Consider the following 20,302-nt stretch of genomic DNA (forward strand, 5'->3'; position numbering starts at 1 on the left):
TAGGGTAAAAACTGACATGTGATGGGAAGAAAAAGAAAAGGAAAAGAAAATCAACCTAGCAATCATTTTTCAGGGTACTACAGAGGTAATTCCGGAAAAGTGTTCACTCTAAGCATAAATAAGAGAAACACAACTGAAATGACAAGGTACAACTTTCACTATTAAGTAAGATAAATAATTATTTTAGTAATGCTGGAGATGTGAGATGATATTGTAAACTGGTCTAACCTATCTTTAAGGTAATTTGGAGCCAAGCCTGCCTGTCATGGGATCTTGGGTCTGGAAATACATTCTCTCTTCAGGGTGTGACCTTACAGCCAAAAATAAAAACTCTGATCTATGGAGCAGGAGTGAAGGTAAGGTGGTTGATGAAATTTTATGAGAGAAAATGTCCATACAACACAAGCTTTCAAACAAAACCAAAGTCCACAAATCAATGCCATCATAAATGTTAAAAGAAATAAACTCAAAAAGGTTTTGTCAAGGGGCAGAGATTCACATCTGAGGAAATGGAGAAAGAACATTTGAAAAGAGCTCTAAAATAAACATACTTAAGATAGCCAAGAGATAAAAAGGACTCATATTCATGAAACAAAGCAGGTGCATATAAAAAGATTTGCAGACGTAAAAAAGAAGTTAGAATTCTAAGCAGCAGGAAATAGTTATCGAATTGAAAACTCAAAAGATAAAGTAAACTGGAAGCGAAAAGTGGTAATTCAAAGAATTAAGAAAAGCTTCCAAAAACAGTTCAGAGAAATAAAAAGAAAATGGAAAGAAAAAGCTATGAAAAATACATGATAAATTAAGATACACCAATCTATGTCTAATAGATTCAAGAGGAGGGGGGGATAAAATAAAATAAAAAACATTAACATCTAATACTTTTCGTGAATTCAAGTTAGATATGAATTCTGTAATTAAAAAATTCCACGTGTTAAAAGAATAAACCTAAACCATCCATTCTTGGACATATTGTAAAGAAACTGCAGACTATCAAGGATAAAGAGAAAAATCTAAGAAATCAACAGAACATACTAATTACTTACCAAGGAATAACAGATTGACAGATTAGAAGAAAATGAACATCTCCAATGTTGAAGGAAAATTACTAAGAACCTAGAATATCGTATCCAGTTTAAATATATTGCCAGATGTTAACATCTACTACCCACAACCCTCTTCTGAAAGTACTAAAATATGTACTTGAGAAAGAAGAAAAATAAACCAGTAGAGCAATAATAACCGTAACAGTATTAATGACCTAATTTAAAATGGAGTCGGGAGGCCAGAAGGGGGAGCTCTCAGACTGTGACATTCCTCACAGCCCCTTGCAGACCCAACTGAAGGAGACACACCTTGCATCTTCTGACAGGTAGAAGCCTACCTGACTATCCCTGCAGGGGAAGGAAGATTTTCTCCCCGCCCAGCAACAGCTCAGCCAATGAGAAATTGTCACTACTCAGCCAATGAGAAGCCTCTACACTCTGGAGTCCCAGTTTACTCCTGTGGACTTTCTGTAGAAGAGTGCTCCTCCCCTTTGTACTCTGGATTCCTATGTGGGTCTGCTGTCCCTTTCCGGACCTGAATCGTAACTCTCTACTATCCCCGAAGAAACCCAAGGGCTGGTAAAATAACTGCGTGTTTTACTTCCAAAGTCAACGGTATATATACCCATTTATGCTGATGTATAAGTCAAATGAATGACAACGCAAGAGACAACAGGGAGGGATTAGGAATATTTTGTTATCGTACTTGTACTACCTGTGAAGTGGTACAGTGTCATCTGAAAGTGGACTTGGACTGGTTGTAAACATACATGGCAAGCCCTAAGGCAACCACTAAAGTAAGTGAAAAAGAGGTATAACTGATAAGCTAAGAAAGAAAAGAACACAGAATCTTATAAAATGCTTAATTAAAACTCAGATGGTAGACAAAGAGTGGAAGACAAAAATAGGAACAAAGAACAAGGGAATGAATAGAAAACAGTAACAAATATGGTCAGTATTAATCCAACTCTATCAAATAATCCCTTTATTTTTTAAGACTTTTTTCATTTATTTGAGACAGAGAGGAGAGCAAGTAAAAGCATGAGTGTGTGGGGGAGGGACAGATAGGGAGAAGGAGGCTCCCCAACGAGCAGGGAGCCCCATGCGGGGCTCAATCCCGGGACCCTGGGTTCATGACTTGAGCTGAAGATGGACACTTAACCGACTGAGCATCCCAGGTACCCCTCAACAATCACCTTAAATGGCAATGGTCTGAATACACCAAGCAAAGAGGTTGTCAGAGTGAACAAATACAAGACCCAACTATACACTGTCTACAGGAAACCCACTTTAAATATAAAGACAGAGAGATTATGGGAAAGATACACCACGCTAACACTGGGCAAAGAAAGGTAAAGTACCTCTATTAACTTCAGACAAAGTAGACTGGAGAACAAGGAAAATTATGAAGGCAGAGGCATTCTGCAATGATAAAGGAGTCAATTCTCCGAGAAGACATTACAGTCCTTAATGTGTATATGCCTAAGTAGACAGCCTCAAACTACGTGAGACAAAAACTGATTAAACTGCAAGGAGAAACAGATGAATCCATAATAGTTGGAGACCTGAACACTCCACTATCAGAAATGCACAGAGCAAACAAGCAGAAAATCACAAGGATACGGCTGATTTCCACACTACCATCAGTCGACTGGATATGACTGACGTCTGTCTACAGCGTACCTCCCTCAACAGCAGAACACCCCTTCTTCTCAAACTCATGTGGAACATACACCTAAACAGAACACACTCTGAGCCACAAAACACCATGGGCCATAAAAACACATGGAAAGTTTAAAAGAATAGAAACTATACAATGTATACTCTCAGACCATAATGGAATTAGACCAACTCAGTAATAAAGATAGCTGGAAAAATCCCAATATAGTTAGAGATTAAAACAGCGCACTTCTAAATAATCCCTGGATCTAGAAGAAATGTCGAGAAATTTTAAAATACCTCAAACTAAATGAGAATTAAAATAGAGCTCATCAAAATCTGTAGGATGTAGTGATAATAGTACTTCAGGAAGCAACTTACAGCATTAAATGTATGTATCAGAAAAGAAGACGGATCTGAAATCAGTAATTGGTGAGGGCTATCCTCCTAGCTTGGAGACAGCTGCCTTCTTATGTATCCTCACATGAAAGAGAGGGAGCACTCTGGTGTCTTTTCCTCTTCAGGCAAGGGTATGAGTATGAGCCCTGCTGGACTAGAGCTCTATTCTTATTACATCATTTAACCTCTTAAAGACTCTATCTCTAAATACAGTCATGCTGGGGGTGGTTGGGGCTTCAATATATGAATTTCCAAGGCACACAACTCAGTCCACAGCATGATTTTCTTTGGGGGAAAAAAAACAATAAAAACAGTAAGCCTTGGGGATCCCTGGGTGGCGCAGCGGTTTGGCGCCTGCCTTTGGCCCAGGGCGCGATCCTGGAGACCCGGGATCGAATCCCACGTCGGGCTCCCGGTGCATGGAGCCTGCCTGTGTCTCTGCCTCTCTCTCTCTCTCTCTCTCTCTCTGTGACTATCATAAATAAATAAATAAAATTAAAAAAAAAAACAAAACAAAAACAATAAGCCTCTAGCAAAGTTAACTAAGAAAAACCCAGATGACACAAATTACAAATATCAGAAACGAAAGAATAAACATCACTACAGACCCTATGGACATTAAAAGGATAACTAAGGAGTACTATCAACAACTCTACGTTCACACAATTGATAACCCAGATGAACTGGGTCAATTCCTCAAAAGACACAGTTTGCAAAAACTCACACAATTCAGTCCTAAAACTGGTAGATGGGGGCAGAGAGAAGGGCATCTGATCTGTGCCAGCAGAGGAAGGAACCCTTGCTCCACCGAGAGTAAGACATCGGAGCCCAAGCAGAGTGAGGTGAGTGCCCAGGGGGGGTGGAAGAGGGGAGAGGCTTGGTGTCAGGTTGGGTGAGGAGGGTGCCTTCCCAAGGGTGGGGTGAGAGGCAACTAAGTGGGAATGCAGAACCCAAGCAGAAGTGGATCTCTGGGGAAGTGAAATGAAGACAGCGTCCACAGGGTGGCTGTGGATGGCAGGGGGTGGGTCTCAGCCAGAACCAGGTGAGTGATGGAGGCAGGTGAGGTCTGAGGGGTGGCGGTGCTGTCAGCTGACACAGTGAGGAGCACATCTGTGCAGAAAGGGTAGTAACGGCAGTGAACCGGTTATTTATAAACCAGAGTGGTTGCTTCTCTGGAGGACTGACCCCATAAGTAACTGCAGTAGGGATAAAGGCAGACAGGAATCTCGCACTCACAGAGGGGCATGAGAATTTGGGAAGGCAGAAAGCCAGAAGAAACCCAGCAGCAGCGGGATCAATCCCGCCAACTGGCAGTACTGGTGTGAACTCCTGGTTTTCAGTACATGGGTCATACACCGATGCAAACAGACACGGACGTAAACGTGTGTGTGCACAGGCGCACATACACGCAGAGCCCCCAGCTCTGTCCACTGAAGGGCGTGGGAGCACCACCACCACCACAGAAACAGGCACACCTCAATCCCACATCTCGGCTCTGAAATGCTCCGTTAAAGGGAGCCAGGGTAGGGCAGCCCAGGTGGCCCAGCAGTTTAGTGCCCCCTTCAGCTCAGGGTGTGATCCTGGAGTCCCGGGATCGAGTCCCACGACGGGCTCCCTGCATGGAGCCTGCTTCTCCTTCTGCCTGTGTCTCGGCCTCTCTCTGTCATAAATAAATAAAAAATCTTTAAAAAAAAAAAAGGAGCCAGGGCAACTTGGAGAAATGGTTTATTTCAGGGTCTCAGAGAGGAACCCATACTAATGTGGACTAATGAGCAAATGAAAAGGAATCAGATATTTAAGTTCCGTGGTAGCAGCCTATAAAATATTTACAAGGTGAAGAACAACTTTCCGTGGAGAAGCCTGCCGGGTGACACCTTCACGAAGCCATCAAAAGGACCTTCACCAGCAATGGGACAAACCACAGCTCTGCGTCCGCTGGCAAGGGGGAATGGGGGGGCACAGCGCCTCCCTGGAGGGATCCCAGCCACAGGCGCATAAGCTGAATCTTGTCATGACAAAACATCTGCGACAGCTGAGGGATATTCTGCTCAACAGCCAGTCTAGAGTCTTCACAAGGGTCAAGGTGATGCTGAGCTGCGTCCCTGTGCCATAAGGAGTCGCGGAGACAAGTGGCCCAACCTGCCTGGCACCTGAGGCTTCGGCGATCGCCATGCGTCCGTGCTGGTCTTCTGAGTTGTCTGGCTCGATTGTGAATATTTTTGAGAATAACCTTCCTTCTGGGAAAAACACACTCCAGTAATGGGGAGAGATCCAGGCAGCAATTTATCCTCACAGGCTTCAGAAAAAGTTCTGCGTAAAGTTCTCCGACTCTTCCGTAATTACATCTGTGATGATCCTAAAATAAAAATCTCCCTGAGAAAGTGGATGCAGGCGCCACGAAAGCAGACACTTGTTTCCTTCCCTGCTGAGCCCTGACGGTGGTCCTGACGGCCCAGGGCTCCGGGGCTGTGTGAGCAGGCTGTCCGAGGAGTCAAGACAGCGTCTAGGACTTGTGGGACCCAGGAAATGTAACAAAAATCCCCTACCCCTGGACGAGCAGAGCAGGACTGATTCCATTTTGTGCTACACCTGCCACCTCCCCTGTGACCCCCACATGACCTGCTTATGGCTTGAGGCGCTGCCCCACCCTAGTCCAGCCGCTGGGCACACCCTAATCGGAAATCGGCTCATAACAATGTAACCCTGCTTTGTGCCCCCCAAAACTGGGCGCCGATTCTGACCACAGTACTAGGCCAGCTCAGATGGATCCTATAGGCTAAGGTGTAATTCAATCGGCCACCTGCGTGTGGCCCGACATGACTGTGCAACTTTCTGCGTATCGCATGGGCCACTGGCCCCTAGAAAGCTGCTTCGCCTCTTAGTCTTGGGGCCCAAGTCCCTGCTCCGCTGTGTCGGGTGCACTTGGACCCAAGCCCGAGCTTGTAAATAAACCCTCGTGTGTTTGCATCGGTGTCGGCTCCTCGGTGGTTTCTCGGATTCGCAATCTTGGGCACAACAGGACTGATAAGCCTCGGGATCGAAAATTAATCATTAAGGGCTTCAAAATCTGGAAACCTCGGCCAAAACAAATAGGTAAGGGGAACGATCAAGGTTTACCTCCGGGGAACAGCCTGGGGTGCGGAGAGGCCGGGAAGAGAAAGTTGCTTTTCATCACTTTTCAGTTCTTCTCTGCTAGTTGATTGTTTCACCAAGTAATAACAAAGCATGATACTCTGATTTAGAAAAGCGCAAGACAACTTCAAGGAGAAGTGCCAAAAATTAAAATACAGTTGAAAATAACTTCTCTCCCTGTGTACAAGGAAAAGATCTTTGCCTGGATTCCAAGTAACACCTAATGGATCTGTGACACACCACAACCAGTTACATCTCACATCAGCTTTCCTTTACTTCACCATCAAGGCACACAGGTGCATCCCGACACTGACCCCACTAAGGGAGAGCAGGAAATGCTTAGGGTCCAGCAATCTGGGGCTACAGAAACCATGGGGCTCCGTGCTCAGCGGGGGTCGGCTTGGGATTCTCTCCCTCCGTACCCCTCGCCCCCATGCTTGCACATGTACACACTCTACTACACAAACACATCCTTTTTAAAAATCCTCTAAGGACTGCAATGCAAATTCTCTCAGCATCTGCCCCATAAATTGTTGGTTCCACGAGATTGAGAAAGAGAGAAAGAGAATTACCACAGCCCTTCTAAACAACCCTTATTATCTTTAGACAGTTGAGAGCATCCTTTGATGCTACGAAATAAGGCAAGTGAGTGAACTTACCCAGGATCACAGCACTTGGGCCAAGGTCACCAACAACACCCTTGGGCCACGGATGCTGGAGAGACTGAGCCAGAAAAGTTAAGCCATGTGAATCTGACAGAAAGAACACAATTCAGGATTAAAACATGCAATAAAGCTCCAACAACAAATGCAAAATGCACCGGCACACCACTTCAGCTCCTGCTCTTGCTGGAAGGTCGGGAGAGACCTAACTCCAGGCAGGAAAGCAGTATGAATGAATTAAGGAAAACTGAATTCAGAGAGAAACATTTAAAATTGTTTCCACTGTCCATGACAGTCTATTTCCCTATTAATAAATAATTCTTTTTAATAGTGTCTAAAATGTTAAGTATTTGACCTTGTTTTGGTGACATCTTTAAATTATAAACTTACGTATGGACTTCTGAAAAGATAACTCCATGTTAATAAGAAATTGAGAACAGGGATCCCTGGGTGGCTCAGCGGTTGAGCGCCTGCCTTCAGCCCAGGGCATGATCTCGGAGTCCTGGGCTCCCTGCGTGAAGCCTGCTTCTCCCTCTGCCTGTGCTCTGTGCTCTGCATCTCTCTCTGTATCTCTCATGAATAAATGAATAAAATCTTTAAAAAAATTGAGAATAGTTTTTTTCCTAGTCTCATAAAAGCAAACTGTAGCAGCTTAGAACTTCAAAACCTGTCACTGATCCACTAGGATTAAGAGTAAAATATTAAACTCAGAGTCCAAGACTCTGCCTCCATATGGGGAAAAGTTCGTACAAACTTATGTCAGTACAATAAGATTCATATAAATAAGACAGTTTAAAAGAAACCTGTATCGGTGAGAATCCACTCACTTTCCACTCCTTGAGAATCTTTTCCTTGCAAAAACATTGGCCAAAGAGTAAGTGCAGGATTGAGTTTACTGGAAAAGGATGTTGACTTTATATTCAGTCGTGGTTTCTCTACAGAATCAACATTTTTATTCTCCTTGGGTGATACATAACGAGCAAAGTTCTTCGCAACCAGATCATCGTTAACACAGACCTGCATAATTTTCAACATTTCATGAATAAGACAAATGGAATCAAGTGACTTGTTCAGAAAATATCCCAAAGTTAATCCCAAAATTCAATCTTGAGAAAAAATTATTTTACAGAACATAATTTGAGAGAAACCCATCTCTTGACTTCTGCTCTAGTAATGGTGTAGTAGTTACTTCTGGTCAACCCTCCTTATCAGAAAAACTAAGACTCTGCAAAATATGAAATATCTTCTTGAAAGCACTGGGGAGCTAACATGACTGCTAGTCAAGAATCTGAGGAGGGTTTACAAAGGATAAATCATAAAAGGAAAAACTGATAAATCAGACTATATCAAAATTTAAAATTTTTGCTCTTCAGAAGACATTGGTTAAGAGATAAAAGACAATCCACAGATAGGAAGAAATATTTTTAAAATCTTGTATCCGGATGGACATATACCCAGGATACATAAAGCAACTCTGAAAACTCAATTAAAAGATGACAAAACAACTCAATTAAAAATGGGCAAAATACAATTGAATATTACTCTGCCATAAAGAGACGAGATTTTGGTTATTTGTAACATGAATGGACCTAAAGGGTATTATGTTTAGTGAAATAAGACAGAGAAAGACAAATACCACATGATTTTACCTATACGTGCAGTGAAAAAACAAATGAATAATGTTTAGACAAATAGCAGAAACAGACCCATCAATACAGAGAACTGACGGAAGGGCAGGGGGGCGGGCAAAAGAGTGAAGTCAGAGGTGCAGGCTTCCAGGTATGGGAGGAATAAGTCATGGGAATAAAGGGTTCATAGGGAACACAGTCAATGGTACTGTAATGGTGTCGTGCGGTGACAGGTGGAAGCTGACTTGTGGTGAGCCTAGCGTGAGGTCTACACTTGCCAAATCACCCTGTTGTACACCTGAAACATTGTGTTATCAACTATACTTTAAGTTAAAAAGTTATCCAAAAAGTGGGCAAAAGATATGAATACACACTTCATCAAAGAAGGTACACGGATTGCAAACAGCATGTGAAGAGCTCCTCATCGTCATAAGTCATTGCGGAAAAGCAAAGTTAAATCACAATGAGAAACCACTACACTATCAAGGCGGCCATACAAGCACTGAAGAGGACAGAAGGGACTGGAACTCTCACCCACTGCTGATGGGACTGAAAAATAGTCAACCACTTTGGAAAACAGTTTGGCAGTCTCTTGATACCTACAGCACCATCTAGAAATTTGACTCCTAGGTATCTACCCAAGAGAAATGAATGCACAGTTCACAGGAAGCACCGAACATGAATATTCAGAGCAGCTTTTTCTCTAACAGCCCTAACAACTCAAATGTCCAAAAGAAGTGAACAGATAAATACACTAAAATATACTGGACAATGGAAGAGCATTTGACAATAAAAGAAACAATGTGGATATATCCTGAAATAATTTTCTCGCGGGGAAAGAAGCCAGGCCAAAAACAGACCACCCTCGGGTATCCTTGTGCTTCCTCGGGGAGCTGGAAGAGGATGGTGGGCCCTGTTTTTCTTTTTCTGGCAAATTTTTGACCTCACGCATCTGCTGTAAGTCCTCTCTGCTAAAAAGCGGACCCTCTGCAGTCACTCCCTGGGAAGTAGGAACAAGTCCTCGTCTGCACACGGCCACAAAGGGAAAGAGATCTACTTGGAAAAGCAAGAAGAGAAACAGGTCAGTAGAGAAGTTTAAAGATGTTTCACTAGACTAGTCCAAAAGCCAACATCGTGTTATTCTTACCAAACTGGAAAATAAGCAATGAAAAGCCACAGGGGAAACTGACAAGGACGTGGGGAGCCCAAAATGCACCACAAGGAATAACAAAGGAGCCTTATTTGCAAACCAGTAGCATCATCAAGATGAAGCAAGAAAAGAACTGTTCGAAGTAACTCCCGAATACAGTGTTTGGGCTGCTGCACGCTGTTTGTTTTTAGACAAACGTCTTTTTCACAGGAATGTGGGTGAGCAATTCCAGGATTACTTTATGTGAATATTAGAATTAATCAAATGTAGTGTAACTGTAGCTCCCAAGGGCAGGTTTCTCGCTGTTAGAAACAGGTGTCAAGATAAAGAAGGGGGAGGCCACAGGAATGCTGTCAGGCTGGACTGAGTGAGAGTGCCAGAGCGCTTTTTTTTTTTTTTGAGAGAGAGAATGAGCGTGCACACGTGTGAGTGGGGGAGGGACAGAGAGGGAGGAGAGAGGCAATCTTAGGCAGGCTACAAGCCCAGCACGGAGCCCAACTGTGGCTCGATCTCACGACCCCGAGCCCTGAACTCAGGCGCCCCAGTACCAGAGCTCTGAAGACACATACGGATGGATCCAGGCATCAATCCGCGTGCGCGTAGACTGGTGCACACACACGTGCTTCCTAACTGCAGAGCGGGCCTACAATCACAGACACCCCAGTAGCAAGGAGCACTTCTTGTGCCCTTTCCTGCTATCTGAATACCACTCTTCTTTGAGAAGTGGCTGAGCTGGAAAATGACAAAATTAGCCTAGAGCATCTCGTGGCACCAAAAAGTAGGAAGTTTTCAACAATGATGGGGCACACTGAAAGGACATATAAAGCCACTTCGAAGCAGCTGCTAATGGCCAAATCTGAGACAATTTGAGCAAGAAAATAATGACGGTAATGGATTATATCAACCTAGAGTAAAACAAACACCCGAGAGTCCACACTAAGATACTACTGAATCAATTCATAAATGAGGGGAAAGGGCCAGTTCTTTCTTATAGAATTCCAATTAAAAATGTAGAAGGCCTGGGGCTCCTGGGTGGTGTAGTCTGTTGAGTGTCTGACTCGGTTTCAGTTCAGGTCATGCTCTCAGGTCGTGATGTTGAACCCTGCATCAGGCTCCTGGCTCAGCGGAAAGTCTGCTTAAGATCGTCTCTCCCTCTCCCTCTGCCTCCAATGCACACACTTGCTCTCTCTCTCTCTCTCAAAATAAATAAATCTTAAAAAAAAAAAAAAGGTAGAATGCCTGACAGATAAGCTTTGCAGGGTTAGGAAATGACAATGTTGGAGAGGACGTGGAGAAAGGAGAACCCCCGTACACTGCTGGTGGGAATGCAAGCTGGTGCAGCCACTCTGGAAAACAATGTGAGGTTCATCAAAAAGATGAAAACAGAGCTACCCTATGACCCAGTAATTGCACTACTAGGTAACTACCCCGAGGATACAAATGTAGTGATCAGAAGGGGCACCTGCACCCCAGTGTTGATAGCAGCAATGTCCATAATAGCCAAACTGTGGAAAGAGCCCAGATGCCCATCAACAAATAAAGAAGATGTCTATCTTCTGCACACAACAGAGTATTAGTCAACCATCAAAAAAATGAAATCTTGCCATTTGCAATGACGTGGATGGAACTGGAGGGTATTATGCTAAGTGAAGTAAGTCAACCAGAGAAAGACAATTATCAAATAATCTCACTCCTGTGGAATTTAAGAAACAAAACAGATGAACATAGGGGAAGTGAAGGAAAAATAAAGTAAGATGAAATCAGAGAGGGAGACAACCCGTAAGAGACCCTTAATCATAGGAAATAAACTGAGGGTTGCTGGAGGGGAAGGGAGTTGGGGAGATGGGGAAATTGGGTGATGGGCATTAAGGAGGGCACGTGATGTTGTATGTGAGCGATGAATCACTGAGTTCTACCTCTGAAACTCTTAATACACAAATGTTAATCAAATTTAAATTTTTTAAAAATGAAAAAATAAGTTACTGCTTCTTTGCTCAAAAAAATAAAAAAGAAAGAAGCTTTGCAGGCAAGAATCACTGAGGGTAATGTGCAGACTCAGACCATCTCTCCATTAGATACTTAATTTCAAAAGGAAAAAGCAGTAACTCTATAGGACACACCCGCGGACACCACCATCACCAGCAAACACCACCGTAACCAGGTGATTGAAGGTCAGCCTGACCAGTGATGAGCCATTTCAACACCAGAACCCGCTCCCCGCCCCCCTCCCCCAGGACGCCTGGAGACATCGAAAATGTACAACCTCAATCTAATCCCATCACTCACACAAATCCAACCTGAGCAACAACACAATAACCGTCATATAACTACAAAATAAGCGTCAAGGTCTTAAAAGATGAGGAGAGGCTGGAGGATACTAAGGAGACAGTGTGGGATCCTGGACTGGGTCCTCGAGCACAAAAAGAAAATCAGTGGGAACATGGGCAAAATTCAAATTAGGTCTGTGGATTTATTAAAATAGCACTTTATCAGCATTAATTTTCCGGTTTTAATTGCTGTGCCATTAGTCTGCATGGTTAACGTAAGGAGAACCCAGGTCAAGCACACATAAAAGCCTCTGTCCTATTTCTGCACCTCTCCGATAAGTGTGAAACTATTTCAAAAGGAAGTTTTAACATAAATCCGTGGGGAAGATGCCTTCCGTGGGCCTGAGTAGCCGTGCATCTGCACCTCCATCCACATCCACACTCGGTGCACACCTTTTGCGCCCTGAGCCACCCTCCATAAGGGGCAGCCTCCCTAATGGTAACAGCTGACACCGGGGGCAGGGAGTTCACCTGGGACGCCCACTCCCTTCCTACTCGTGTTACCTCCGCTCTCTACGATGAGCATGTATTACACACAGCGAGACAATCACGGGGAGGAAAAAAAGCAGTGAACTCAAACCACATCAAATAACGTCTCTTTATAAAAATTACCTCCTGTTACAAGAAAATGACATTTTATACTCATCACTGTAAGAATAATCTGTCTGTTAACTAAATAAAATGTTGCCTAAATAAAACACTGAGCTGATTTTGAAGAACAATCAAAAAAAAGAAAACACAGTTCTGGCTGACTTCTGATCTACGCCAGACCTTAAAAGATTACGAGCACTTCCGTGCTGGGGCGCCGGGGTGGCGCAGTGGGCTGAGCGTCTGACTCTCCTCTTGGCTCAGGTCACGATCTCAGGGTTGTGAGAAGGAGCCTTGTGCTGGGCTCTGCACTCCACGTGAAGCCTGCCTGAGATTCTCTCTCTCCCCCTCTGCCCCTCCCCTGCCCTTTCTCCAAAAGAAAAATTTTTTTCCACGCTGTGTGAATGGACACTCTTTTTTCCTTGGTGTTTACTCTCGTTAACACAGAAAATTTAAGTAAGGATAAAACATTTTTAAAACACGATTCTTTCACTCACTTTTTCATTTTCTATGGTTGCATAGAGGTAGACCTCAAAAGTGTCTTGTTCCACAGCACATAATTTGGCTTCCACCTGGGTGGTTGCTAAATAGCATAAATGAAAAACAATACATACATCAGTTGATATTGGAACAATCCTATTCCACCTGTTAATCTGCACCAACCACTCAGGATCGCCCAGCATCACTGTATCTAACGGTTTCCCCCTGCTGGGTGAGCGAGTGGAGGCGAAGGCTCTCGTGGCGAGGAGTCCGCGGTTCTTGGCCCTCTTCCCAAGTCTACTTGCCAGTCTGATACCTGAGTCCGTTCCACCCTGCGCACACCCCGCAAGTCAGAGCCCTCAGCCACTCAGACCCAAGAACCCAAACCGCAGCCCCAGGCCCGGGGACCCTCAGGCACCACGCTAAGTCCTTCGCAAACATGTTTCATGGCCCACCTGTCCCTGTCACTTACAGGTGAGGGACCTGGCCCAGAGGAGGCTGCAGGGAAGCCGCGGGCAGGATGCAATCCTGGGTGCTCTGGCTCTTCCACACCCGTGTCTCCCAGTGGGCTCGCAACGGCCCCGACTCCAAAGCCAGAGACCCTCCCGGCCTCCCATTTCCACTGGGTCCAGCATCTGGCTGTTCCTCTGCCCAGACAGGGGGCAGTGGAGAAGGGCCAGCACCTCAGGCGTTTCATACCTACTTCTCGGAACACAGCGACTTGGCACCTGCCTGCCAGGGGTTTGGCCCAGGAAGCTGTACTTTACAGAGAGAACACGCTGTACAGCTGCTCTGAGACAGACCACACACTTTAAATCGGCAATGGGGATCATTACACGATCAATACCCAGGAAAAAAGTCGAGCTTTCCATCAATAGCCGGTTCAGTGAAATGCACGGACAACTATCTTGCAGTGCGCAGCTTCCATGTAGACGAAGGGCCCCTCACCCAAACAGCCCCTTCTAATTTCAACTCTCAATTGCTAATGTCCACCTCCACCCCCAAACTTTCAGGGGTGCAGAGTTGCTGTGACATGGGGCAGAAGGAGTCCCAGGTAACAGATGTGCCCCTGTGAGGAGGGGCACACAGCTGCACGTGGCCATCTCGAACCCCCTTGTCAATGGGAAGCACACCAGCTGGGGCACCAGTTCAAAGCAGGTCGCGGTGGTGATTGCACCTGCCCTACCTTTTAGGATGTTCTGGAAGTACTGCACAGCTGCACTGTCCCACTTCTTGGCTGGTCTGGAACAGTAAACAGATGCAAGCTTACCAAGTAACACTCTGAGGCTAGGACACCAACGTCACTTTGTTAAGCCACATGCTGGATGTTTCTGAGATTACGTGTTGAATGTGTGATGCCTGGCTCTGCTCTGGTGGTGAGGACCTCAGCTGCACACTGCCACAGGCTCCTCTCCCCACTGCCGCCTGTAACCCAGTGCACACACTCTCTGAGAACAGGCCACGCCTGCCGCCCAGGGACCAGGGACCCACCTGTGTCCGCAGCCAGATCACGAGCTCCCGGGACAGGGATGCTGCACATGCGGTGTCCCACCACACAGGCTGGCACAGAGCGAGGGCTCTGTGTGTGCCAGTTGGACCGCCGCGCTAGAGTGGCCGGGGGAAAGCCACCAGCCAGGCTCTCATGGTGTTCCCACACCTCTCCTCTGTCTCCCACTTTCCTCTGATGATCTTGCCCTTCCCTGTGCTGTGGAAAGGAAATCCTAAGAGCCGTAGACAGCAGAAGATGAGGAGGAACCAGTATTTTGATGCATGGAACAAAAACAACTAAGTAAGGGTAGAGTGATATGTTGATGTTTCTCTGCTGGTTTGATTTTCCAAAGATGCCCTCATCATCCTGCTTAAGGCTCAAAAGAGGTAACAAAGCACCCAACCCCACGCTGAGGCAAAGGTGTTACTCTATTTTATTTCTACTAAAAAAGATATTGAGCACATTACTCCAAGAAAATCACAAAGTGTTCCTAAAAGTAAAAAAAAAAAAAAAAATTAAGACAGTAATTTTAAAACCTTGGGGATCCCTGGGTGGCGCAGCGGTTTGGCGCCTGCCTTTGGCCCGGGGCGTGATCCTGGAGACCCGGGATCGAGTCCCACGTCGGGCTCCCGGTGCATGGAGCCTGCTTCTCCCTCTGCCTGTGTCTCTGCCTCTCTCTCTCTCACTGTGTGTGACTATCATAAATAAATAAAAAAAATCAAAAAAAAAAAAAGAAAAAAAAAACCTTGCTACACACACTCAAAAATTACCTAGTAAGTTAAAAAAAAAAAAACCTGTAGTAGATTCCTAATAAGAAAATGGGCCAAGAGAAAAATCAATCTAGGCCATTAACAGGTAAACCAGCCCTTCAGTCTGTGTGTCTCTCTCACACACACGTGAATAACCACAGAAGAGACACCCAACTTCACAAGTTAGAAAAATACAAAGGAAAATGATACCATTTTCATACAACAAACAAGCAAAACTTTAAAAAGCCTGATGATAGTCAGCGCTGTGTGGGAAAAGCAACCCTCTCTGTACCCTGGTGACATGAGGATACGCTGCTAGTCCTTCTGGAGGACCATGTGACAAAATCTATAGAAACCGTAATTCACGCATTGAGACAGACATCCTAGATGCGCTGCAAACACTGAGGGTGTGCCCAAGGCTGGCGAAGGTGGTCACGCAGAGGGGGAGCTGGACGGGGGCAGATGGGCACCAGAGTCAGCCCTGGCGGGAAGGGAGAGGCTGCGCTGGGGGACAGGTGGGAGGCAGGGGTGCTGCTCGCAGGGGACCCGCTGGCCTGGAGTCTCTGAGGACAGAGGTGGCCTGGGCTGGCGCAGGGAGCCTGGCGGAGCACACTGGCGTCAGCAGGGACAAAGGTGTTCAGCACCTACTAGTACAGCTTCTGAGGCCAGCCCTGGGGGGATGCACTTACAATCTCACGGGAACTACAGGTGCTGGAGGTGCGGGGAGTAGGAACGGAGGGTCTCCACACATCCCGTGAGAGCATCCACTAGAAAGGTGGCTTCCAAGTCCAGGGAACAAGATGCAACAACACCAGGGCGTACAAGCTAAGCGGGTACTGTGCTGTGCCCTGGTTTTTCTTCCCATAATGCCATGGTCCCAGGTGGGGGTAGCAGGTGGGAAGGTAGGGCTGCCCCAGGGCCTCGGGTAGCACTCGGGTCACGACAGTAGAGATCGCAGCCCTACCCCTGCCACCGTGCTGCCCAGTGCAGGGCCCCTGGTTAGTCCTGCACAATCCCTGGCAGTGTGGCCCAGACTAGGAAAACAGGGCAACGATGGGGGTGAGGTGTGGGCTGGTATGTGCACCCCCATATGCTTTATTTGGACTTATGCATATTCTTGCGGGGATGTGCAGCACAGGGTGGCCTGGAGACAGTCCAGCTGGCTCTCAAGAGAGGAATGGTTAAACACAGCCAGTGGCCAGTTATGTTCACCCCAGGAAGTCCAAGAGGAGAAAGCAGCACACGTACTAGCAAAGAGCTTCCGCACATTCTTGGGTTAAATGTGCAAATAAGGCAGTAGGTTCTAATTTTCGTGAAAGGCTCCACATAAATGAACACAAATAAAGCACTGAACAAGGTCTGTAAGCTCAGAGCCTGAACAGGTCACAAGAGGCCTGGTGGGAGGGGGTCGGGGATGGGATGGGGGAAGGGCTGGGGAAAAAGGCAATGGATTGTTGTTGTTTTTTTTTTTTTTGATGCTCCATGATCCTAGTACCAGGGTTTCACCTTACAGTTACTTTATTAGTCTTTGTAAATTAAAAGAAGTTGCAGAGCCCAGAGCTCAAGCCCGCTCCAAACCCCCTCAACTGCAGCCTTGGGGGGCGGGGGCTGCCCGGGGAGCTCCACGTGGCCAGGTGACACAGACACACACCTGCCCAGAGATCTCCTGAAGCACAAAGGGGCCTCTGGAACGGCCTTGCGCTTCTCAAGGGGAGCAGGTTCCACATAAACAGCACACACTCAATTTCAGATGTTTCCTCTGATTCAGCACGTGTCACCAAGGGCACTTACACAATCTCGGCGCTATCTTCACAGAAGTCAATGTGTAACGTCACAGGCTTCGTGCAGTACAGCCTGAATTTTTTCGCTCGGTAGGGAAGCTGCATGAAAGTTTCTACTGCAACCCGGATGCTTAACAGCAGAACAGAAACAGTTGTATTATATTAAAGAAAACTTACGCAGAACACATCTCTTTCAAGTACACGCATGTGATCGACCTAAAACATGCCCAAACCAATTCTTTCTGTTCCTCGTATAGCTGCCAGCAGCAGCAGGTGCTGGAGACGTTTGCCCAGGTGCATGCATGTGTGGGGAGCTGGTCCTCGGAGCGGGGAGGGAATAAAATCTTACTCTTCTTAATAGAACAGAACATACGCAAGTATCCAGTGCATCCTTGGTGCTAAAGCTCCATGCTGTGGGGGCAGGGAGTGTTAGGAAAGTCATGTCTAACAAGGCTCCTCAGACGAAGAAACACTAGGAAATAATGAACAATCCTGTCAAGTCGCTTCTACTTCATATTTTAAACTTTCGATCTTTTTTTTTAATAATAAATTTATTTTTTATTGGTGCTCAATTTGCCAACATACAGAATAACACCCAGTGCTCATCCCATCAAGTGTCCCCCTCAGTGCCCGTCACCCAGTCACCCCCACCCCCCCGCCCTCCTCCCCTTCCACCACCCCTAGTTCGTTTCCCAGAGTTAGGGGTCTTTATGTTCTGTCTCCCTTTCTGATATTTCCCACACATTTCTTCTCCCTTCCTTTCTATTCCCTTTCACTATTATTTATATTCCCCAAATGAATGAGACCATATGATGTCAATGTTACCCAGGGCAACGTACACGTTTAATGCAATCCCTATCAAAATACCATGGACTTTCTTCAGAGAGTTGGAACAAATCATCTTAAGATTTGTGTGGAATCAGAAAAGACCCCGAATAGCCAGGGGAATATTAAAAAAGAAAACCATAGCTGGGAGCATCACAATGCCAGATTTCAGGTTGTACTACAAAGCTGGGGTCATCAAGACAGTGTGGTACTGGCACAAAAACAGACACATAGATCAATGGAACAGAATAGAGAACCCAGAAATGGACCCTGAACTTTATGGTCAACTAATATTCGACAAAGGAGGAAAGACGATCCACTGGAAGAAAGACAGTCTCTTCAATAAATGGTGCTGGGAAAATTGGACATCCACATGCAGAAGAATGAAACTAGACCACTCTCTTGCACCATACACAAAGATAAACTCAAAATGGATGAAAGATCTAAATGTGAGACAAGATTCCATCAAAATCCTAGAGGAGAACACAGGCAACACCCTTTTTGAACTTGGCCACAGTAACTTCTTGCAAGATACATCCACGAAGGCAAAAGAAACAAAAGCAAAAATGAACTATTGGGACTTCATCAAGATCAGAAGCTTTTGCACAGCAAAGGATACAGTCAACAAAACTCAAAGACAACCTACAGAATGGGAGAAGATATTTGCAAATAACATATCAGATAAAGGGCTAGTTTCCAAATCTATAAAGAACTTATTAAACTCAACAGCAAAGAAACAAACAATCCAATCATGAAATGGGCAAAAGACATGAAGAGAAATCTCACAGAGGAAGACATAGACCTGGCCAACATGCACATGAGAAAATGCTCCGCGTCACTTGCCATCAGGGAAATACAAATCAAAACCACAATGAGATCCCACCTCACACCAGTGAGAATGGGGAAAATTAACAAGGCAGGAAACCACAAATGTTGGAGAGGATGTGGATAAAGGGGAAGCCTCTTGCACTGTTGGTGGGAATGTGACCTGGTGCAGCCACTCTGGAAAACTGTGTGGAGGTTCCTCAAAGAGTTAAAAATAGACCTGCCCTACGACCCAGCAATTGCACTGTTGGGGATTTGCCCCAAAGATACAGATGCAATGAAATGCCAGGACACCTGCACCCCGATGTTTATAGCAGCCACGTCCACAATAGCCAAACTGTGGAAGGAGCCTCGGTGCCCATCGACAGATGATGGATAAAGAAGCTTGGTCTATGTATGCAATGGAATATTCCTCAGCCATTAGAAACGACAAATACCCACCATTTGCTTCGACGGGGATAGAACTGGAGGGTATTATGCTGAGTGAAATGAGTCAATCGGAGAAGGACAAACATTATATGGTCTCATTCATTTGGGGAATATAAACTTTCGATCTTAATACACAACCTGAATCACAGTTTTTGTAAATGAGCGGCTGTTGGCTGTGTTTTTTGAGCATATGTTTTAATAATTAGTATTCACCAATTCTGCACAAAAGAGGGGCTGAGATTTGATAGATACGTTGCTCGGCACCTTTATTTCCTTTCTTCAGGCCGACGGACCACTTGGACACACCGTTTTGACAGAAGCAGTCCTGGATGCCCCGTACGGGCAGCCTCACGGCCTCGTCTCCACCGTTCAGAAAACGGTGGCCGTCCTACCTGCCCCTCGAGGCCTCCCTGCACACTAGTTAATCACGGGCTTCTCTTGCCTCAAACTCCAAATACTAAAAATCTTTCCAAACACAACTTTTACTTTTGTAACAATTACAGTTATAAAGGTGCAGAATCACAAGCTAGAATAGGCCTCTACCTTTTTTTTTTCTTAAATATCTGCAAATTCCCGACGTCTGAGAAGCCTTTCTGCCATGAAATTCTTTACTCTTAATGCAACTCAGGTCTGTCTGGTATCGCTCTTTTGGAAGGAGGAGCCTCACGTTAACTATTAAGTTGATAACCTCTTACACTAGGATGGGAAAGTAGGAAAAAACTGACCACAAACACAAAGGCTGACTCGTGGCCAGTGTTTTGTGATCAACTGTTAAAGGGTGGTCCTGGAGCCGAGGAGGGCTCCTCCTGAACCGTCCCCCACCTTCTGGAGCTGCGGGTCACACCCTCAGGAGTGCCCCAAGGGTGCTCCACTCCCCGCTACCTGAGGCTGCACCCACACACACCCCTCCTGGGGAGATGAGACGACTTTCCGCCTCCAGTGGCGTCTTCCCCGCAGCTGAGCCTCCCGCAGGACCCACTGCATCCCAGGAATGCGCTGAGAGGGGAGCCCCAGTGGGGGGTGAGCACCTGGCCCGTCCAGGCAGGAAGGTGGAGGGAGGGCCCAGCTGGAGGGCCGAGTCCTCCCCGTGAGCACCTGCTCCCACACCGGCTGCACGGAGAGCCGCAATCTGC

At 45.9% G+C, this 20,302-nt stretch overlaps 1 protein-coding gene across 7 annotated transcripts in view; it reads right to left on the reverse strand.

Annotated features, from left to right (window-relative positions):
- Positions 1 to 20,302, reverse strand: part of TDRD12 (tudor domain containing 12) — a 71,116-nt gene that overhangs the window by 37,980 nt on the left and 12,834 nt on the right. For 6 of the 7 annotated variants that reach the window (XR_008662628.1, XR_008662629.1, XM_055311985.1 and 3 more), the window contains exons 4-8: positions 17,101 to 17,220; positions 14,258 to 14,313; positions 13,089 to 13,174; positions 7,726 to 7,915; positions 6,896 to 6,988 (exon numbers count right to left, since the gene is read on the reverse strand). Coding sequence is in view for 5 of the 7 variants with exons in the window: in XM_055311985.1 (XP_055167960.1) it covers positions 6,896 to 6,988; positions 7,726 to 7,915; positions 13,089 to 13,174; positions 14,258 to 14,313; positions 17,101 to 17,220 (545 nt within the window). In the remaining 2 variants the exon portion in view is untranslated. The remainder of the gene's footprint in view (positions 1 to 6,895; positions 6,989 to 7,725; positions 7,916 to 13,088; positions 13,175 to 14,257; positions 14,314 to 17,100; positions 17,221 to 20,302) is intronic. The other variant, XM_055311987.1, reaches the window with a different exon arrangement.

This window comes from Nyctereutes procyonoides, unplaced genomic scaffold, assembly GCF_905146905.1.
Source record: "Nyctereutes procyonoides isolate TBG_1078 unplaced genomic scaffold, NYPRO_anot_genome, whole genome shotgun sequence".
Taxonomy (NCBI): domain Eukaryota; kingdom Metazoa; phylum Chordata; class Mammalia; order Carnivora; family Canidae; genus Nyctereutes; species Nyctereutes procyonoides.